Source organism: Vipera berus (genome assembly GCF_964194415.1).
Source record: "Vipera berus genome assembly, chromosome: 11".
Lineage (NCBI taxonomy): Eukaryota > Metazoa > Chordata > Lepidosauria > Squamata > Viperidae > Vipera > Vipera berus.
In genome coordinates this window covers 20,744,968-20,766,928 of record NC_138214.1, presented here as the reverse complement: position 1 = coordinate 20,766,928, position 21,961 = coordinate 20,744,968, and the positions used below count along the sequence as shown (strand labels likewise).

General features: G+C 42.3%; 1 protein-coding gene across 7 annotated transcripts in view; it reads right to left on the bottom strand.

Moving 5' to 3' along the window:
• The window catches only part of OPHN1 (oligophrenin 1), a 146,488-nt gene that overhangs the window by 4,054 nt on the left and 120,473 nt on the right, over positions 1-21,961 (bottom strand). For 6 of the 7 annotated variants that reach the window (XM_081336939.1, XM_081336938.1, XM_081336941.1 and 3 more), the window contains 3 exons: positions 12,139-12,286; positions 9,773-10,087; positions 211-376 (listed from right to left, as the gene is read on the bottom strand). In XM_081336939.1, the coding sequence (XP_081193065.1) occupies positions 211-376; positions 9,773-10,087; positions 12,139-12,286 (629 nt within the window). The remainder of the gene's footprint in view (positions 1-210; positions 377-9,772; positions 10,088-12,138; positions 12,287-21,961) is intronic. The other variant, XM_081336940.1, reaches the window with a different exon arrangement.

Here is a 21,961-nt window from a genome sequence, read left to right as displayed (position 1 = left end):
GTTTGCTTTGGAGCGTTTCTGCGTGGGAAGCAGATGTTCTTCCTTGAAATGTGCTGCTGTACTTGACTAGGTGTCCTCCAGATGGGAAGCCCCGAGCCGCTCTAATTCCCCAGCCAAATGGCACTCGTTGGGGAGGGGGACCAGGAGAGATGCCACCAAACCCAGCTGGAGGGCTGGACCCTCTGCTAGGTCTGTTCTGCCACTACTCACACTGAGGAGGGGGCTTCTGTTGCTGTTCCCACCACCAGGTCTCCCTTGGCCTCCACCTTCTGTGGCAGGGGAGCCTTGCAGGGAGGATCTGGGGGTCTCATCGGAGGTCGTGTGATGACCGGCTTCTCTCCGGGCAGCCGAGCTTTGGGGAAGCTCTCATGTTCACCTGAATTGAAAAAAATATGAACTGAAATGCAGGAAGGAAATGGAAGAAAATATGCAGATACCCACAAAAGAGCATTCATCAATATTCCCTAAAAAAGAGGCAAACTCAGCATTCCTGCTACAGGAAGAAAAGTATCCCAAATGTCATGGTTCCGACAGATGTTACTCTTCAAAGAACTTCGAGGCATTGATTACCTTAAAGAATCTTTATTCAAATAACATGGCATTCGCATGTACATGGTCGAAGCCAAAATCTGAATTCTCCTCCCCTAAACACATAATATCAAAGCACAATTCCCTCCTCTAATTAACAGTCATAAATCACATTCTCCAATTAGTTTGAAATGCCGACCTTCCTTCCCATTCTCCGACCTGCCATTCCTTATCCTCTCTTATTTTAAACAGCCTTAAAAAAAACCTCTACCTCTACTATGAGGTTCTTATGTCTAACTAATTCCCATACACATTTTTCCTCCCCCCCTCCCCATCATCGTCTAATTCTAACTCTACACTTGCAAGAAAAAGTATGTGAACCCTTTGGGATTACGTGGAGTTTTGCATGAATTGGCCATAAAATGCGCTCTAAACGTCATGTAAGTCACAACAATAGAAAAACACAGTCTGCTGAAAATAATACTACACAAACATTAGCTGTTGTCATGTTTTAATTGAACATAAGATGGAAACATTCACAGTGCAGGGTGGAAAAAGTATGTGAACCCCTAGCCTAATGACTTCTCCAAGAGCTAATTGGAGCCAGACATGAGCCAACCTTAACTCCAATCAGTGTGATGATATTGGATGTGTTGCTGACAGCCGTCCTGCCCTTTAAAAACACACACCTGTTTTGGGTTTACTGGTCTCAAGAAGCACTGTCTGATGTGAACCATGCCTGGCAGAAAAGAGCTCTCAGAAGACCTACGATCAAGAATTGTTGACTTGCATGAAGCTGGAAAGGGTTACAAAAATATCTCCAAAAGCCTTGATGTTCATGTGTCCATGGTAAGACAGACTGTCTACAAATGGAGAAAGTTTAGCACTGTTGCTACTCTCCCTAGGCGTGGTCGTCCTGTAAAAATGACTGCAAGAGCACAGCGCATAATGCTTAATGAGGTAAAGAAGAATCCTAGAGTGTCAGCTAAAGACCTACAGAAATCTCTGGCACATGTTAACATTTTTTTTGACACATCTACAATAAGGAAAACATTAAACAAGAATGGAGTACATGGGAGGACACCAGGGAGGAAGCCATTGCTGTCCAAAAAAATATTGCAGCACGTTTGAAGTTTGCAAAAGAGCACCTGGATGTTCCACAGCACTACTGGCAAAATATACTGTGGACAGATGAAACCAAAATTGAGTTGTTTGGGAAAAACACACAACACTATGTGTGGAGGAAAAAAAGGCACAGCACACCGACATCAAAACCTCATCCCCACTGTAAAACATGGCAGAGGGAGCATCATGGTTTGGGGCTGCTTTGCTGCCTCAGGGCCTGGATGGAATGTTGTCATTGATGGGAAAATGAATTCCAGAGTTTATCAGGACATTTTGCAGGAAAACGGACAACCATCTGTCCGGCAACTGAAGCTCCGCAGAGGATGGGTGATGCAACAGGACAATGACCCAAAGCATACAAGTAATTCAACAAAACAATGGCTTCAACAGAACAGAATACGCCTTCTGGAGTGGCCCAGTCAGAGTCCTGACCTCAACCCGATTGAAATGCTGTGGCATGACCTTAAGAGAGCGATTCACACTAGACATCCCAAGAATATTGCTACACTGAAACAGTTTTGTGAAGAGGAGCGGTCCAAAATTACTCCAGATCGTTGTGCAGGTCTGATCTGCAACTACAGGAAACGTTTGGTTGAGGTTATTGCTGCCAAAGGAGGGTCAACCAGTTATTAAGTCCAAAGGTTCACATACTTTTTCCACCCTGCACTGTGAATGTTTCCATCTTATGTTCAATTAAAACATGACAACAGCTAATGTTTGTGTAGTATTATTTTCAGCAGACTGTGTTTTTCTATTGTTGTGACTTACATGACGTTTAGAGCGCATTTTATGGCCAATTCATGCAAAACTCCACGTAATCCCAAAGGGTTCACATACTTTTTCTTGCAACTGTAAAAGTAAAACACAAGTTAAGGGGGAAATGGCTGCATTTTCATATATTGTCAAAGCAAGAACGTCCGATGTTAGCAGCGTTGATACCAGACCTCCTTAAGGAAAAAAAGGCAAATATTGGTGACAGGAGATTCAATTCTTTGGGGAACAGAAAAAAATAGTCTGCAGGCCAGGCAGTCAAATCTAGGGAGGTATGCTGTCTCTCTGGAGCAAAAATGAAAGATGCAACTGACTACCTTACTGAAATAATCAGCCCCATGGATTACTACCCTGTTCTTCTCCTACACGTGGGGACCAATGACACAACAATGAATTAGAAAACAATAACAAGAGATTACGAACAGCTAGGGAAGAAAGTTAAAATATAAGGAGCACAAGTGGTGTTTTCATCCATACTTTCAACAAAAGGCCAACATCCAATGAGGGAGCATAGCACTTTAGAAATGAACCGCTGGCTTAAAAGTTGTGTCATCAACAGAACTTCAGCTTCCTATACCATGGTTATATTACCTACATGAAGAGCTACTGGCAAGGGATGGAGTGAATCTCACAAAAACTGGAAAGAATATATTCAGAAAATTACTAGCTCATCATATCAGAAGGGCTTTAAACTAAAATTGAGGGGGGAGGGGGGCAATCTTCACAACCTTTAGAACCTAACTCCAAGCAAAAATGACTAGATACCCAATCACATAAGGAGATTGGGAGTAAAGAGAAAGAAGAAATTTTTAAAAAACCATAATGAAGTAGAGAGTGATGGGACAGATGGAAATCCCAATTAAAAAGTAGGAGATATAAGAAACATACCCAAGACCCATAAAGCAGGGGTTCCCAACCCCCGGTCGGTGGACCAGTACTGGGCCATGGCATGCCAGCAACCGGGCTGCACAAACAAGCAAAGCCCCATCCACAAGATGCAGGTAGCACTCAAAACCACCCACCGTCCGGTCCGTGGAAAAACCTCTCTCCACTGAACCGGTCCCTGGTGCCCAAAAGGTTGGAGACCTCTGCCATAAAGGACCCAAATGCTTTCACTAACGCTCAAAGTTTAGGGAACAAACAGAGTGAACTTGAAGTATTAGTACATGAAGGTAAATATGACGTAGTTGCCATTGCTGAAACTTGGTGGGATGAAACTCGTGACCGGAATGAACTGATGGAAGGATACAAACTATTCAAAAGAAACAGACCTAACAAAAGAGGACATGGAGCTGCATTTTATATAAAAGATCACTACAGCTCTAATACACAAAACCAAGGATGTCTATGGAGATTCTCAGTCATTCAGGGCATGGTTGTCCTAAAGATGCTTTTTCAAGAGGCAACTGGACTTTCTTGTTTTTCTTTGAAGATGTTTCACTTCTTATCCAAAAATCTTCTTCAGCTCTGATTGAATGGTGGAGAATGGAAGGATTTATATTCCTTGCAGATAGCTGGTCATTGGCATTCTTTTAGAGAGTCATTGAGGCCACTTGGCGACTTTTCTGTGTCCTCAGGGTCACCTCACTCATGCAAATGTGAGGGGAGATGCAAGGGCAGAAAACTTCCTGCAAAAAGCACAACTCCACAACACAGTCCTTTCAACACTTTCAAGAAGGCTCCATGCCCATAAAATCCTTCTATTCCCCACCATCCAGTCAGAGCTGAAGAAGCTTCTTGGGTGAGAAGTGAAACATCTTCAAAGAAAAACAAGAAAGTCCAGTTGCCTCTTGAAAAAGCACCTTTAGGACAACCATGACCTGAATGACTGAGAATCTCCATAGACATTTAGCTATGCACTTTGGGATGAACACCTTTCAAATGGTGAGGCAGTATGAACAGATTTCCAGAAAACATCGCAGACTACAGGAACCCCGTTCATGCTTCAGTTTGAGATGCAGACAACACAGACTCATCTCCAACAGCCTGCGTCTGTCTTCAATAGGGAAGGGACCCAGGGCAGAAAATATCCTGCAGTCAAAAAGGCTCCACACCCATTTGCACCCTAAGGACACAGACAAACCTCCAAATGGCCCCAAGGACTCTCCAAAAGAATGCAAGTGACCAGCTGTCTGCAAGGAGTATAAATCCTTCCACTCTCCACCATCTAGTTGGAGCTGAAGAAGCTTCTTGGATGGGAAGCGAAATGTCTTAAAAGAAAAACAAGAAAGTCCAGTTGCCTCCAGAAAAAGTACCTTTGGGAAAATCAAGGATGAAAACCTCCTAGAATCCATATGGGTCAATATAAAAGGGGGAAAAATGACAGGCCACCCAACCAAGCAGAAGAAATAGATGAATTTTTTGCTAATCATTAATAAATGTATGTAGGAAGCATACCACAGAGGTAATGGGAGAGTTTAACTATCCTGATATCAACTGGGAGATAGACTCTGCAGCAAGTGGGAGATCAAGAAGATTCCTAGCCAACTTAGCTGACAATTTTGTCATCCAAAAGGTAGAGGAGAGATCTAGAAGAAAAACTAAACTAGACCTAATTCTTACTAATAGAGAGGAAGTGATAGAGGAAGTTGAAGTTGCCGGGACCTTGGGTGAAAGTGACCACGTCATATTGGAATTCAATATAATACAAACACAAGCAATAGAATATAATCCAACCAGTTTCTGAAACTTTAAAAGAGCTGATTTTAATAAATTCAAAGAGAGCCTAAGAAAAATTCCATGGATAAAAATGCTAAAATGGAAAACAAATCAAGAAGAATAAAATAAAATATTTCAATAAAATTGATGAATATAAATCACTGGGAGTTGATGGATTGCATTCCAGAGTTCTGAAGGAGCCAGCAGATGCTATCTCTGAACTATTGTACCATATCTTTTTAAAAAAAATCCCGGAGCACCGGAGAACTGCAAAGGATTGGAAAGAGCTGAGATTCCCATCTTAAAAAAAAAGGGGGGGGGAAAGGACCCAGGAAACTGCTGACCAATCAGCCTAACATCAATACCCGGAAAGATAGTGGGAAAGAAGCTAGCATGGGTTTGTTAAAGACAGATCATGCCAAACCAATTTTATTTCATTCTTTGGCAGATTGACTAAATTAGTAGACCAGCAAAATGCTGTGCACATAGTATACTTAGACTTCAACAATGTATTTGACAAAGTAAACCACAACCTATTTCTTGGTAAACTAGAAAAATGTGGGATAGGCAGCATCATCACCAGATGAATTTGTAACTGGATTTACAAACTGTACTCAATGAGTCATCCTTAATGGTATTATGTCTCCATGGAAGGAAATAAGCAATGGGGTACCGCAAAATTCTGTCTTAGGCCCAATACTCTTCGAATATGTTCATAAATGACTCAGGTGAGGGAACAGAAGAGGAAATCATCAAATTTGCAGATGAACTAATCTGGTAGGAATAGCCAACACCCCAGAAGACAAGCTCAGGATCCAAAAAGATCTGAACAGACTTAAACAATGGGTCCTATCCAACAACATGAAATTTAATGTGGAGAAAAGCAAGGTTTTACACCTGGGCAGGAAAAACCAAAGGTACAAGTACAGATTAGGCAAAACCTGGTTCAAAAAGAGTAAATGTGAGAGGGACCTTGGAGTCCTAGTGGACGATCGCTTAAACATGAGTTAGCAAGATGCAGCAGCAGCCAAAAAAGCTAATACTTTTTACTTGTATTAACACAGGCATAGAATCAAAATATCATGAAGCATTAGTACCACTTTATAAATCCTTAGTAAGGCCATACCTGGAATACTGCATCCAGTTTTGGTCACATTACAAAAAAGTTGTTGAGACTTTGGAAAAAGTGTTAAGAAGAACAACTATGATGATTAAAGGCCTGGAGACAAAAATATATGAAGTTTGCAGTTGCAGGATTTGAGTATGGCCAGTCTAGGGAAAAGAAGAAACAGGGGAGACATGATAGCAGTATTCCAATATTTGAGGGGCTGCCGCAAAAAAGATGGGGTCAACTTATTTTCCAAAGCACCAGAAGGCAAGACAAGAAACAATGGATGGAAACTAATCAAGGAGAGAAGCAACCTGGAACTAAGGAGAAACTTTCTAACAATGAGGACAATTAACCAGTGGAACGGCTTGCCTTCAGATCTTGTGGGTGCTTCATCACTGGAGGTTTTTAAGAAAAGACTGGACAGCCACCTATCTGAAATGATATAGGGTCTCCTGCTTGAGCAGGGGGTTGGACTAGAAGACCTCCAAGGTCCCTTCCAGCTCTATTCTGATTCTAATGGGAAAAGCATAAGCAGAGGGGCTTAGAGCCATTTTCCAATCCTATATGTGACCCAAGGTAAGGGAGCTACCATAGAACAGCTGATCAAAAATTCTATTTCAAAAAAGTCCCTTTAAATATTATTTGAAATGTGCCAACTGACTGAAATAATGTCTCACTGCAGCTGCCTGAATTCCTTGCCATCAGAAAGCAGAACGAGCGATAATAACAGTTGTACAGTGGTCAACAGAAAGATTGGGAATGCTATGTTATGTATATGCTACATAACTCCTGTTGTGTAGCACAGCTACGAAAATTGAAAATACAGAAATGTAAACAAACAAAATCAAAATATTATATTCTCGATCCAAACTATGCAACTGACCAACAGTTGAAAATAGATTATCTGGATTATTTTTAGAGCTCAGCATTTCAGGATAATTGAACAATTGTACACAGGAAGATTTTTTAACTGTGGTAGAAATTCTATTCTAATGAAGTTGAGAGGGCCGCCCAGTTGCCAGAGATGCTCTCTATAGCTTTTCTTGACAGTTTATCTTAAATTGATGCATGATGACCATGGCTTTGGGCAGGTATGATGAAACATGAAGGGCCATGCTGCAAATCCCGTAGTTTACATCACCTGATGGATACGTGTGTGACTCCATCGTGGCTTCTATCAGATAAGCCACATTCTGGCTTAACCTAATTCTGCCACCTCTCTTAATGATGTCACACTGGGTTGGATGCTGTTTAATAGTTCCTACTTTGTTCTTCTTCACTACTCCTGCTGCCTTTATGATATTTTTACATAATGTTTTTTATAGTTTGTGGTGATTTTGTCCTATTTTGTAATAATGATTTTGTATTTGTACAATGGAAGTTTTCTTGTTAAGGCTTTACCCTCAATGGCAGTTTGCAAAGAATATTTTAAAGAAACAATAAAAATAAAAAGTGACTAAAAAACCCTCCTGAAAAATGAAAAAATGGAATCTAGTTACAGCCTGAGTGTGTAACATGACCAGTAGTACCAGCAAGATTGTGAGAAATGGTGGGCAAGTTCAGAGGAAGCCCGAGGGGCTTGCAGCTGCGTGCCTCCCCTCCTTCCAGGGTCCTCATTCAAAGCCTGTGCTTCACGAAAGTAAGTGGAGACCAGGAGCACATTCATCCCTGCAGCACAGATCAGCCATCATTTCATTGAGATTTCATACTAGATCCCGAGTGCCAGCAACGCATCAAATTCTTGCGGGATTCATAAACTTGTAAATTTTTTGCCATCTTAAATATGTTTCTTTAATTAATGTGGCTGGAGTTTTTGCAGATATGATGTAAAGGGTAAGGAAGATGATCTTGACAAAAATAGATCAAATGCTTTACCAAAGCAGTAAGGAGAAAAACATGGCTCAAGCCCACAACAGACACATCCTTTCGAAGTGCTCAGCCAGACACCTCCCTAATTTATATAGGGGATATAATTCATAATTCATACAGGGAGGAGGCGCAACACAATCAGACCCGCAAAAGATTCTGTTACCAGAACCATTTCAATAAAAGTAGTTTTAGCCTTCCTGTGGAATTGATTTCCTGGTTTGGTCTACTGGTGGAGCTGATGGCTGCCAAGCCAATTATAACAGGTGTTGAGCTTAGGAGGGCAAGGAAGAGACGGTGGCACAGAAAAAACACACATAACAAGGAACTAATAGTTCTTTCAGTGTTTTCTGTGCATATTGTGATGCAGTGTGACAGGTGGGCAGATTGGCTACGAAACTACAGATGCACACTTCAAGGAATGCAGAGCATGTGTTAAACAATTCAAGGGGTTGGTTATCACCTTTAAAGTTCTTCATGGCAAGAGTCCAGGTTACTTCAGGAACCATCTCATTCCAATGGGATCGGTCCATCCCACCCACACCAGCAGAGACCTGCTCTGGGCCCCGTCAGCCAGGGAATTCCAGCTGGTGGTGTCCAGGAGAAGGGCCTTCTCTGCCATCACTCCTGCCCTTTGGAACATCTTGCCCCCCAGAATGAGGGCAGTGCCCACCCTCCTGACCGTCTGCAAGGGCTTGAAGACCTGGCTCTGCCCAGTTGGCCTGGTCCTTCAGTGGGTGAGCATCACGCTGGAGGTGGCTGATAGATTAACTGCATAACCCACCTCTCCCCTATTCATCCTATTCTCTCCCTCTCCATCTTTTAGTTAAAGCTGACAATTTAACATCTGCAGAAAAAGCTCTCTTGAAAAAGTCCTCGCTGTCCATCTGGCATGCAGGAATAGGCCGTCTCCCACATTGCACCAAGGATGGAGATCACGTGCTCCTAAAAAGAGCAACAGGGCCCCATACATTGGCTGTCCAATGTCTTCTTAAAAACATCCAGTGTTGGAGTACTCAACTTTTGGAGGCAACCTGTTCTACTAGTTAATTGTTCTCATTGTCAGGAAATTCCTCCTTAGTTCTAGGTTGATTCTCTCCTTAGTTTCCATCCGTTGCTTCTTGTCTTGCCTTCAGGTGCTTTGGAGAATAGCTTAACCCCCTCTTCTTTGTAGCAGCCCCTCAAATATTGGAAGACTGCTATCATGTCACCTCTGGTTCTTCTCTTCATTGATAAAGATTACCATCTTTACCAACCCAGCCCTGTTTGGTTTCATGGACAGAAACTACCGGCTTGGTCTTCTTATGGTTCCATATAATTAAATGCCCTTGGACTGCTGAGCCCTAAAAATAAGGGGTTCTCTTTTTTGAGCAAGGATAGCTCAGACGTGAAATGAGGAATTATATTATAGTTCTACATATCTCATCATATTCTCTATATCTCTATCTTCGATAAAACTATAAAACCACAATGTGATTTCCTAACTCTGTGCTATATGCTAGAATTGAAAGTAAACAAAATAGATGAATGATTGAAAAAGTGAATGAATAAATATTTAGTTAATCTCCCAGCTGTGATTCAGATTCAGAGGATGAAAAACCCACCGGGCACACGGTTCGCCCCAAATGTAGTTTGAAGTATATTGCAAAACCAAGAGCACTGGGGTCTTTGAAATGCAGGGTGTCTGGGAAAAGGACAAACCAGCAGGCTCACCTTCTTTGCAGCCAGCCGCAGGCCTTGGAGCAGGCTTCTTGGGGTATAGGCTGGAGGCCTTCAGAGAATTGGGAGTTGGCACAACGCTGTTGGCAGATTTACCGGAGAGCTTTGCTCCTCCTTCTTGGAGCCTGGACACCAGCCTTCCTACATCCACCTCTGCACAGGGTTCCCCAGTTCCATGGTTCTCTGGGCTGGGCCTTCCTGGATCAGGTTCTCCCGGCCTCTGCAGTCGGCTACGCTGGAGTGGCTTAGGAGCATCAGGGCTGATGGTGGCAATCATGCCATTCGGGGTCAGGCCACAGCTGTCCTCTTCTAGAGGAAAGCCAGAAACAAGAGACGGTTGGTTGTTAGGGCATCCAGGAAAGTCGCAAATGGAGGGAAGCCTCTGCAAAGACACCAATGGAAGCCATGCATTCCTCACTGACATTATGAAACCCAGCTGATAGCAAATTTCTTGATTTTTCATTTAATATCTCTGCAACTGTATCTTATTAATCTGTCCCTCAAAAAAAAACCCACTTGATTGCATCTGATATTTTCTACTGAACATGGATAGTGACTCTCAGCTATTCGGCTGGCGATCTGAAAGGGAAAACCTAACTCATAACATTCTGGGCACCAGGAACCTCCTCTGAGCCTACAGATTGTATACAAATGGTCCATTTCCAGGAGGAGATGGCCACATGAGCAAGGGCAATGAAGGGGGGGGGCTGAAAGAAAGTCTGCCTTTCAATTCCCTTAACTAAATCAACCCAAAACGTCTACGTAAATATGGCCATGGAAATAGATTTCCCTATTATAGTATTAAAAAGGACTCCTTATTTTTTCCCCCAAAATATATAAATCTCATAATTAGCATATATAAAGGAACAGCACAAATGACTACAATATAAACATGAAATATATTTATAGGGCTTGGGGGCTTCAAGACCTTGATTATGCTTTCATTTAGCTCTTGGATGATGGCAATATGTCCTTTGCATCATTACTACGATGTGGAGGACACGGTTTTCAGAAGCTGCTGCCAGGAAGGAAGGAAGTACAAGTAACTTCAAATTCATTTTTGTCCAATTCAGTAGGATGAGGGGAGGGCCATCACACCTCCAAAAGGTTGTTGTTGTTGTTGTTGTTGTTGTTGTTGTTGTTGTTGTTATTATTATTATTATTATTATTATTATTATTATTATTATTATTATTATTATTATTATTTCAGTTTATATACCGCCCTATTCCCGAAGGACTCAGGGTGGTTTACAGGGCAGAATTTAAAAACAATACAATATAAAATTAAAATAAAATTAAATTAAGTATAGCCCCAAAAAGTCAATATCACAATTTAAAATCATTAAAACCCCTCAGTCCAGGCCAGATAGCTCAAAGAGCCAGGTTTTCAGGTTGCATCACCTTGACCCCAGGTTCTTCCGGGTCAGGTTGCCACCATCCGGCAGGATCAGGAAACGGCATTGACTTCAATTACCCTCAGAGCCCCTCCCAGAGGGCAGGTATTACAATGCTCAACTCTTGCAACATGATATCTAAGATGCTTGCATGTTCTGGCTCTCTTCCCTCTTCTGTTAGCAAAACTGCAGCACAAACCTCAGTGCTGGCTGTAAGCGTGATTATTCCAAGCAGCTCCCCAAACACTCTGAGACCAATGTTCTCCTACAACTTCAGACTTCTGAAGGAGCTAATGGGCCTTTGAAATACTTGAGTATTGAAGAACAGAGAGTACAGATTTGGTAAGGAAAAGAGGCTCAGATTGGAAATCTCCAGTTCCTTTTACAAAGTGACAATTCAAGTGGTCATTGACTGCTGTTGTACCCTGGTGCTAGAGAATCCCAGAAGAACAGGACAATCTTCACACTGAGTGCTGGAAATTAACAATGCATTGAATCTTGGACACCAGATGCCAGAATCTCTTTGCTCCGAGTGCAAACAAAAACAAAACAGGAGTCCAGACATTCAATTTCCTATCTCATCATTGCCACAAACCCAAAGTCTGGGTAAGCCAGTAGGATCAATGTCCTTTGGTCTTATGGTGAAATTATGGCAGCAACGTTTTGGACCTGTTGCATGAGAAACAGAAACAGTCATAACTGCTTCCAAGTTCCAAAAACTTTGTCAGGTAGACTGGAGTAACAATTTCCCTTTAAAAACTGTTGTATGTTAACACTCAATCATCCAGGTTTAATTTCTCTTCTATTACTCTACAAATGCATACCGCATTTGGCACATCAACAGTTATAATGGCACTTGCCCCTTCACCCAACACCATTAGAACTTGATCCTAATGAAGATCCAGCCTCTGCTGATGAAAGGATTTGTGGTAAGAGAACACTGGGAAGAGCTCTACAAGAACCAACCTTCACTTTCTTCCACAGAACCTCCAAAGAAGAGGGGTCTCTCTCTCAGAGGGCGCTTGGAAATGGTGATGGGCTTATGTCTTCGAGTGGCCACCCGAGGAGGGGGGATAGGGGGTGCAGCATTGTCTTCAGGAGGCCCAGAATAGATCTGAAAGGGAAAAAAATATTAAGCAGCAGATGACTTTAACCCTTTTCCTGCTCCCTTGTGCAGCAGAGATTACAAGCTACTACACACAGGTGTGTGTGTGAGAGAGAGAGTGAGACACACACACACACACACACACACAGAGAGAGAGAGAGAGAGAGAGAGAGAGAGAGAGAGAGAGAGAGAGAGAGAGAGAGAGAGAGTGGCTACATCCAGTGATGTGATAACTCTTCCACTGACTGAACAGGATGATCTTGATGGGAGAATATGTTTAGAAGCAATACAAAGTTCTGAAAGTGTCTGATGGATCAGAAAGAAGAGCTTGTGCTCCTACAGGGCCAACCCTCAAGAAGGCCATTAACAAGGAAATAGAGCTCCAGCTCATTGTTGATCTCAGCAACTACCCTTCCCAAATATCTATGGAGATTCTCAGTCATCCAGATTATGGTCATCACAAAGGTGCTTTTTCAGGAGGCAACTGGACTTTCTTTTTCTTTGAAGATATCTACTTCTCATCCAAGAAGCTTCTTCAGCGCTAACTGGATGGTGGGGAATTGAAGGATTTATATTCCTTGCAGACAGCTTGCCGTTTGCATTCTTTTAGAGTTATTGAGGCCACTTGGAGTTTTACCTGTGTTCTCAGAGTCTCCAAAGACATTTAGCTATAGACTTTGGGATGAACACCCTTTGAATGGTGAGGGAGTATGAACGGATTTCCAGAAAACATCGCAGACTACAGGAACCCCATTTGTGCTTCAGTTTGAGATGCAGACAACACAGACTCATCTCCAACAGCCTGCGCCTGTCTTCAACAGGGAAGGGACCCAGGGCAGAAAACAGCCTGCAGTCAAGAAGGCTCCACACCCATTTGCACTACTCAGGGGACCCTGAGGACACAGACAAACCTCCAAACCTCCCACGTGACACCTCTGCTCCGTGAGCTGCATTGGTTGCCAGTTGTCTTCCGGGTGAGATTCAAGGTGCTAGTAATGGTGTTCAAAGCCCTCCATGGCATGGGGCCGGAGTACCTCAGGGAACATCTGCTGCCGGCATCAAGCTCCCTGCGCCCTGTGCGTTCCCACAGAGAGGGCCTCCTCAGGGTGCCACCGGTCAGAGAATGCCGTCTGGTGGCCCCCAGGGGGAGATCCTTCTCTGTGGGCGCCCCGGAGCTATGGAACCAGTTACCGGTTGAGCTCCGGACGGCGCCCGATCTGCGCTCCTTTCGCCGCGATCTGAAAACATACTTGTTCGAGCAAGCCGGCCTGGCCTGAGGGGGGATTGGTGGGGTTTTTTATCATTCTTATTGGGTTTTTTTACTATGTATCAATTGTATTTTAATCGGGCATGCATTTAATTATCTTTTAATTTTTGTAAATTTCTGTGTTTTATTCTTGCCCTGTACACCGCCCTGAGTCCTTCGGGAGAAGGGCGGTATAGAAATGATAATAAATTAAATTAAATTAAATTTGGTCAGTCCTGGATCAGTCAAGTCAGGTGTCAATCCTATCGTGGGAAAAAGGAGAACCCCCAGTACATTTGCAACATTATTACTTCCTTCCTTTCACATTCCATTCGGAGATGCAAACCAGAATTCCCTCCCCACCCCCTTTTTCTGTTGTTCGGTCTTTTGTGATGGCCACCAGGCAGTCTGAATAAACAAACATTACATCTAAGAGATAGAGGGGGGCAATTAGCACCCCTGTCTTCTCTTTCCTCCTTAGAATGGCAGAATCTAGCAAGGGGGGGCGAGATTTAGGATTGCACAGATAGGAAGTTAGAAATGAAATATAAATGGATTCTGACAGTACCCCTCACAAATGCCCTTGATCCCTCTTTAAAGCCATCTTAATCAGCAGCATTTCTTTATTTTTTTATTGTGAGAAGGAATACTGGAGTCCTAATATCTCAAGAGGCATGAAACATCTATCACTTTCCCCACCTGGGGCTTGATTTCATAAATATCCACAGTGATATCACTGTCCAACTTCTTACTTTGTAGTGGCAAACTCCACTAGTCTTCGCCAACACCTTCCAACTGGAAGCCACAAATTCAAACTATACTAGTTAATGTTGGGCAAATGATTTTGATAATGATTTTGATTTTGATAATGTTGGGCAATGCTAAGCTTGTAAGCCACCCTGAGTCTTTGGAGAAGGGCGGGATATAAATGGAATTAAAATAAAAAAATAAAAAAAATAAATTTTGCACAGAAATTCTCTTTTGATTCTTGGGGTGAATTCCACAATCTATTATGAGTTTGGGAATCTAAACTATATATAAGGTATGTTACAACTCCGACTGTGAAAGAACTAAATTCAGAACTGAGAGCCGTTTGGGAAGCTGTCTTAAACCTTCCGAGCTGTCTCTTTGGATGGAACACAGGGAGACAAGTCTTCCCCTTTGACTGCTGCCCAGTCCATCTCCTGGAGCTCAGTTTGGAGCCTTCTGCAAGGAAAGCAAACAATCTCCTGTCTCGGGGACTGCCCACCAGCTTTGTTAAAGCTAAGCTATCAGTGGTTTAGAACAGTCTTCCCCAATTTAGTGTTATCAAGAATGTTGATCTTCAGCTCCTGTGCTCCCCACGGCTCATAATTAACAAAGCAGCTGAGGATTATGGAACTTGAGCTCCAATACATTTGGAAGGCACTGTCCCTGAGCTGAGTTTCCTGCAGATTGCAGAAGGTTGGATTAGAGGACCCTTCCAACTCTATGATTGTGAAATATGATTTGGTGATTGCAGGAAAAAAAAGGCAGGGATCCTGTTGCAGTCAGGTGTGCCCGAGAGCTCCTGCCTCCCTCTGTCCCCAGCCGCCCGAAGGGAGAGCAAAGTGGCCTCTCACAAGTCTCCCTGAAAACACAGCCTTTGTAATAACAAAAAAGACTGCAAATGAATGAGTTATCCAGGCAGAGGATACCAAAAAGAGGTAATGGTTAAATTACACAAAAGTGTTCTGGATGTGACAAGCTAAAATGGCTGTCAACAAAATCTTTTAATTATACATTACTAGCACTCTGCAGATCTATCAAGTCTGATGAAGTTACGCTGAACATTAAAAAAACACTTGAGAAACACTTTTATTTGCAGAAAGCAGCATTTGTAATTGGTATATTTTCCTTTACTTTTTTCCAGTATTTAAATCCTTTTATACATTTGATGTTGACAGAACATCAAATCTCAGTTTGCTTCCTTCCTTCCTCCCTCCCTCCCTCTCCTCATCTTCTGCTTCTGAGTCAGTATTGATTTCTGACCACTGTCTGGTGAGGTCCATGCAATTTTCCCAGCAGTTTTTGTAGAGACCTCCTCCCCCACCCCTCCCTCCGAGGGCTGAAAGACAGGGAGTGGTCCAAAGTCATCCATTAGGTTTTAGGCTTAAGCAAGACTTGACTGCCTGGTCTCCTGCTTCCAGTCTGGTGTCTTTAATCACAATGTTGAGGGGACTCTCTAGTCTGGCATTTTTCTTTTTTAGTTTGGTTCCTTTAAGTAAGTGCAACAAGTCCTGCGGTGTTCTTGGCAAGATTCCAGAAGTGGTTTGCCATGGCCTTCTCCTTGCTAGGGCTGGGAGAGTGGCTGCCCAAGCCTCCCAGCTGCCTTTGGGCCTAAGGCAGGATTAGTGCTCACCAGCTCCTAGTTTCTGATGCTCTGACCGTCCCCCACCCCCAATGGCTCCCCTAGTTTGGCATTATAAGCATTAAACATTTTGGTTGGTTTCCATTCTTTCTTTTGGTGCTGCAGAAGAGGAAGAAGATTCTGGGATGTGGCAGTCCAGGGTTTGCCATTTCCCTCAAAATGTGACCTCACAAACTAGGATATAAAAGTATTGTTGGATGGTTTGTTGATACATTTAAAAATAGTCATAGTCTGGAAAATGCATTAAAATGACATTAAAGTTTTGTTCCAAGTTAGTGAGAAAGACTTTTGCAATACCAGATTACTTAGTTTTGTCAGCCAACTTTCAATTTGTCTTAAAACAAATCAAATGGTACCCAGGAACTTATTTTTTCCCCAATTTGGGTATCTGACCTTTCAGTAAAAGAAAGAGACAAAACCTCCACCACATTCTACTCTATTTTAAACAGAAGTGAAAAATATATTGTGTAAATGTGATGTGATGATTTTTAAAATCTTCTCTCACAGAAAGAAATATGGCATCTTCTGCTTTAATTTCCCCAAACTAAGATTTTTTTTCCAAAACAGTTTGCAAGAGTTTGTGGTCTAGCCACATTAATTAAATACATATGTTTGTGACTTTTGATAGAGCTATTCCTGATTGGTACAGAACACAATAACAATGTGGGATAGACAGCATCGCCATCAGATGGATTTGTCACTGGCTGACCAACCACACCCAGTGTGTAGTCCTCAAGAGAATAACATCTACATGTAGGGAATCACGCAGGACGGTACCCCAAGTTTCTATCTTATGCTCAATATCTTCATAAATGATATAGATGAGAGGGTAGAAGGGGAATTCATCAGATTTACAGGTGACATCAAGCTGGGGGAAATAACTAATGTTTAGAAGATAGGCTCAAGATCCAGAAGGATCTTGACAGACTTGAGTATTGGACCCTATCCAGCAAGATACAGTTCAGTAATGAGAAAAGTAAGATTACAAACTTAGTCAAGAAACGCCAAATCCACAGGTACAGAATAGGCCTCACCTGGCTCAACAATATTAACTGTGAGAGGGATCTTGGAATCCTAGTGGACAACCACTTAAGTATGAGCCAGCAGTGTGCAGCAGTTGCCAAAAAAGCCAGTGCAGTCCTCTACTGCATCACTATACGGATAACATCAAGATCACAAGAAGTGATAGTACCACTTTATACCACACTAGTGAGGCCACACTTGGAATACTGTGCTCATTCTGGTCACTACAATAAAAAAGTACACTAAAGAAAAGTTAAAGGAATGTAGTATGTCTAGCCTAACAAAAAGAAGAATTAGAGAGTGAAATGATAGCTGTCCTCCAGTACATGAGGATGGTGGTTGACTCAATTCTCCAAAGCACCTGAGGTTAGGACAAGAAGCAGTGTGTGGAAGCTATCAGAGGAAAACCCAACCTGGAACTAAGGAGAAGCTTCCTTATATGGACAAGGACTAGAAGACCTCCAAGGTCCCTTCCATCTCTGTTATTCTAATAGTGAGAACAATTAACCAATGCCTCCTGGAGTTGTAGGTGCTCTATCGCTGGTGGTTTTCAAGAATAGATTGGACAACCATTTGCTGAAGATGTATAAGGTTTTCTGCCATGGGCAGGGAGTTGGACTAGAAGACCTCAAGGTCCCTTCCAATGCTAGGATTCTATTACTTTTATCATTCCCAATGGAAACAATAAACCCAGATGCTCTTTCTCCTGAAGGAATGAATCTTCTACGTATTTCAGTGAGTTAACAAATGTGGAGTTCTGTCGAGGACTTCCTGCATCTTTCATACCTTCTTTTCTTCACATGTCAAGATGCCCTTGGATCTCTGGGAAGTTCTTGGACACAAAGAAGAGGGGTCTCTAGTAACAGAAAAGTGACCTGTGCTGGTTACTTCTGGACAGTTACTTCATTCATCTACCTTTAATCATAAAGGCATGTTGACAGGTAGTTTTTCTTAAATGATTTGGCTGGATAGGGTAAGGGTTCTTCCTCAAACTTTTACAGCCTGGTTGCCCTTCCAAGTAGAAGTAGCCGACACGAACTTTTCTTCAGGTAATGAGGGTGGTCATCGGGCAACCTTTAACAGAGAATCAATTAGTTCATCCTCCATTTTTTGAAAAAAGAGATCACCGAGTGACAGTCCATGGAACCAGACCAGACCAAACTAATGCTACTCATTTTTTCCATGGATCAGGAGGGCCTGCCAGAATATCCAGAAGTGATGACAGATGGCAAATATGTTCTCACTTCTGAGGATCATTTTAAGGATGAGGCATCTGGATCATAAAGACACGGGGGCCCTCATGCCGTCCATTAAGCAAAGACTCACTGTGGCCATCCTGCCCCCTTTTGACTGTCACTTTGGTGTCCAAGACTGCAATGGATATGTACAAGCTGTCAACACAGATTTTGGGGTCAGCTTTTTCACCCGTTTCTCCAGCCAAAATAAAATACCTTCCATATCTGGCAACAACACAAAGTTTGCTTTCAGAATTACTGGGCAGCCAGAGCATTTTATTAATACTGCCCAAATTTCAATTGCTTAGAATTTCAGGCCACCAAATCCAAGTATATCAAAGCAGCTTCTAAATCTCTAATGGGTTCTGATACCAGGACAAATAAGTGATACAGTTTTCTAAGGCTGGGACTCAGGAGAAGCTGGGCACTTACTTCCCCCACCCAGAAATCACAAACTTTTTGACTTGCAAAAAGAATAAAATATCTACAAAGCCACTGCAATTGAATGGTTAGATGGCTGAAGAAAGTCCCTCTTTTACATGATTTACTTCCTACCTCTCCTTCCTCTTTATATAACACCCAATAGGAACACTACAACTTGTTCATCATGTATTTATTCTATTTGATTCAGTGCCGCTTGATTCCAAACAACCCAGAGTACCCCTCAATACACCGGACTATAATAATAACATACAGTTGCAAGAAAAAGTATGTGAACCCTTTGGGATTACGTGGAGTTTTGCATGAATTGGCCATAAAATGCGCTCTAAATGTCATGTAAGTCACAACAATAGAAAAACACAGTCTGCTGAAAATAATACTACACAAACATTAGCTGTTGTCATGTTTTAATTGAACATAAGATGGAAACATTCACAGTGCAGGGTGGAAAAAGTATGTGAACCTTTGGACTTAATAACTGGTTGACCCTCCTTTGGCAGCAATAACCTCAACCAAACGTTTCCTGTAGTTGCAGATCAGATCTGCACAACGATCTGGAGTAATTTTGGACCACTCCTCTTCACAAAACTGTTTCAGTGTAGCAATATTCTTGGGATGTCTGGTGTGAATCGCTCTCTTAAGGTCATGCCACAGCATTTCAATCGGGTTGAGGTCAGGACTCTGACTGGGCCACTCCAGAAGGCATATTCTGTTCTGTTGAAGCCATTGTTTTGTTGAATTACTTGTATGCTTTGGGTCATTGTCCTGTTGCATCACCCATCCTCTGCGGAGCTTCAGTTGGGGGACAGATGGTCGTACGTTTTCCTGCAAAATGTCCTGATAAACTCTGGAATTCATTTTCCCATCAATGACAACAATCCGTCCAGGCCCTGAGGCAGCAAAGCAGCCCCAAACCATGATGCTCCCTCCACCATGTTTTACAGTGGGAATGAGGTTTTGATGTCGGTGTGCTGTGCCTTTTCTCCATACATAGTGTTGTGTGTTTTTCCCAAACAACTCATCTGTCCACAGTATATTTTGCCAGTAGTGCTGTGGAACATCCAGGTGCTCTTTTGCAAACTTCAAACATGCTGCAATATTTTTTTGGGACAGCAATGGCTTCCTCCGTGGTGTCCTCCCATGTACTCCATTCTTGTTTAATGTTTTCCTTATTGTAGATGTGTCAACAAAAATGTTAGCATGTGCCAGAGATTTCTGTAGGTCTTTAGCTGACACTCTAGGATTCTTCTTTACCTCATTAAGCATTATGCGCTGTGCTCTTGCAGTCATTTTTACAGGACGACCACGCCTAGGGAGAGTAGCAACAGTGCTAAACTTTCTCCATTTGTAGACAGTCTGTCTTACCATGGACACATGAACATCAAGGCTTTTGGAGATACTTTTGTAACCCTTTCCAGCTTCATGCAAGTCAACCATTCTTGATTGTAGGTCTTCTGAGAGCTCTTTTCTGCCAGGCATGGTTCACATCAGACAGTGCTTCTTGAGACCAGTAAACCCAAAACAGGTGTGTGTTTTTAAAGGGCAGGACAGCTGTCAGCAACACATCCAATATCATCACACTGATTGGAGTCAAGGTTGGCTCATTCCTGCCTCCAATTAGCTCTTGGAGAAGTCATTAGGCTAGGGGTTCACATACTTTTTCCACCCTGCACTGTGAATGTTTACAGGTTATGTTCAATTAAAACATGATAACAGCTAATGTTTGTGTAGTATTATTTTCAGCAGATTGTGTTTTTCTATTGTTGTGACTTACATGACGTTTAGAGTGCATTTTATGGCCAATTCATGCAAAACTCCACATAATCCCTTCACATACTTTTTCTTGCAACTGTAATACAGCAGCCACAGAAAACCAAACTAGAAGGAAGAACAGTTACTGAGGACTTCCAACCAAGACTGAATGTTCAGTGAGCAAGCCCCATCCAGCCTAGCCCCAGGCCTGGCAGAACAGGCAGGCCTTTAGGCTCTCTGGAACACCCTCGGGATGAGAACCGTCTGGGTTTCGGGGGGGGCATGACAGAGGGCAGGCACTGCGGCAGAAGGGGAGCTTCCTGGCTCCCAATAGATGACATGCCTTGCCAGAAGGGACCCAGGTCTGGGGTCCCAGCAGGTCAGAAACCATGCAGGGCTTTGGATGGTTACTAGCACCTTGACTCACATCAGGAAACAAACTGGAAACCAGTGCAGCTTGCAAATCAGAGGTGTCAGATGGACAATAACATTTTATCACAGTTATCTGAATCAGACACAATAGGGAGCTGTGATTTAAATGACCGAACCCTAACACACATTGGGAAGAGGGAAATGCAGTGTCCCACCACCCCTTTAATTTCTTAAGGAATGAGGTAGCAACACAAATTGAGATGGACTAGCATAACCGCTGAATCAACATTTGAAACATTGCCACTTATTTATGTGACTGTTATTTCAGATCCCCTTCAGCCCAAACCTTTAAATACTGTAGTACTGATAATAAATGTAACAATCTCTAAATCTGTGCATGTATGGATAGATTTCATACTAACTGGGCTCCAAAAATACAATATTATGTAGAAGAATGGAGATCAACAGGATGTGCAAGAAATAATGCCATTTATCAAATAGTGCCATTTGCAAAAAATCATGCAATCCATAGACAGAATTCTAATGTGTTTATTACAAAGAATGTGCTTCCCTGGATACCAATGAGAATCTAAACGACCAAGATCACCAAGACTTTTCCAGCTTGAAATCCAGACTGACAAGGGGGCAATCATTCAAGTGACCCCCACCCCACCCCCAGACAAAGACACTTTGTATTTGCACCACAAAGTCATATTTATATTAAAGATTATATTTATATGATTCATAAGAGAGGTGATATTGATCTAATCTCTACTTTCCAGGGCAAAGACTGTGTAATACCACATACTGTTTCCTATGGGATTAGCTTTTTAATTTTAATTTTAGCGTACATGTTTAAATCTGCCAGAGCAATAATTATCCATACCAGTGAACATTTTCCTCCGTCCTTTGAATCTTCATAATTCACATACAAATTATATACCATCCCTGCTTAAAAATTCATTTGGAATGTTTGCTTATGTGCAGACTGAAACATCAGCTTCAGAACTACATTTAACAATCACCCAGCCTAATAAAATGTTACTAGCTTAACCTTATCGTAGCAGAAATTGAAGGCCAAAAAGACACCGTCTCTTTTTTAATTAAGAGACTTCACTCTGGAGATCAGAGTGAGCAGCAGACAGACAATTCTCCCTCTGCTGGCTCAAACCTCCTGTGAAACTTTAGACACAGAGAAATCACGGAAAACCTTTCTGAAGCTAAAG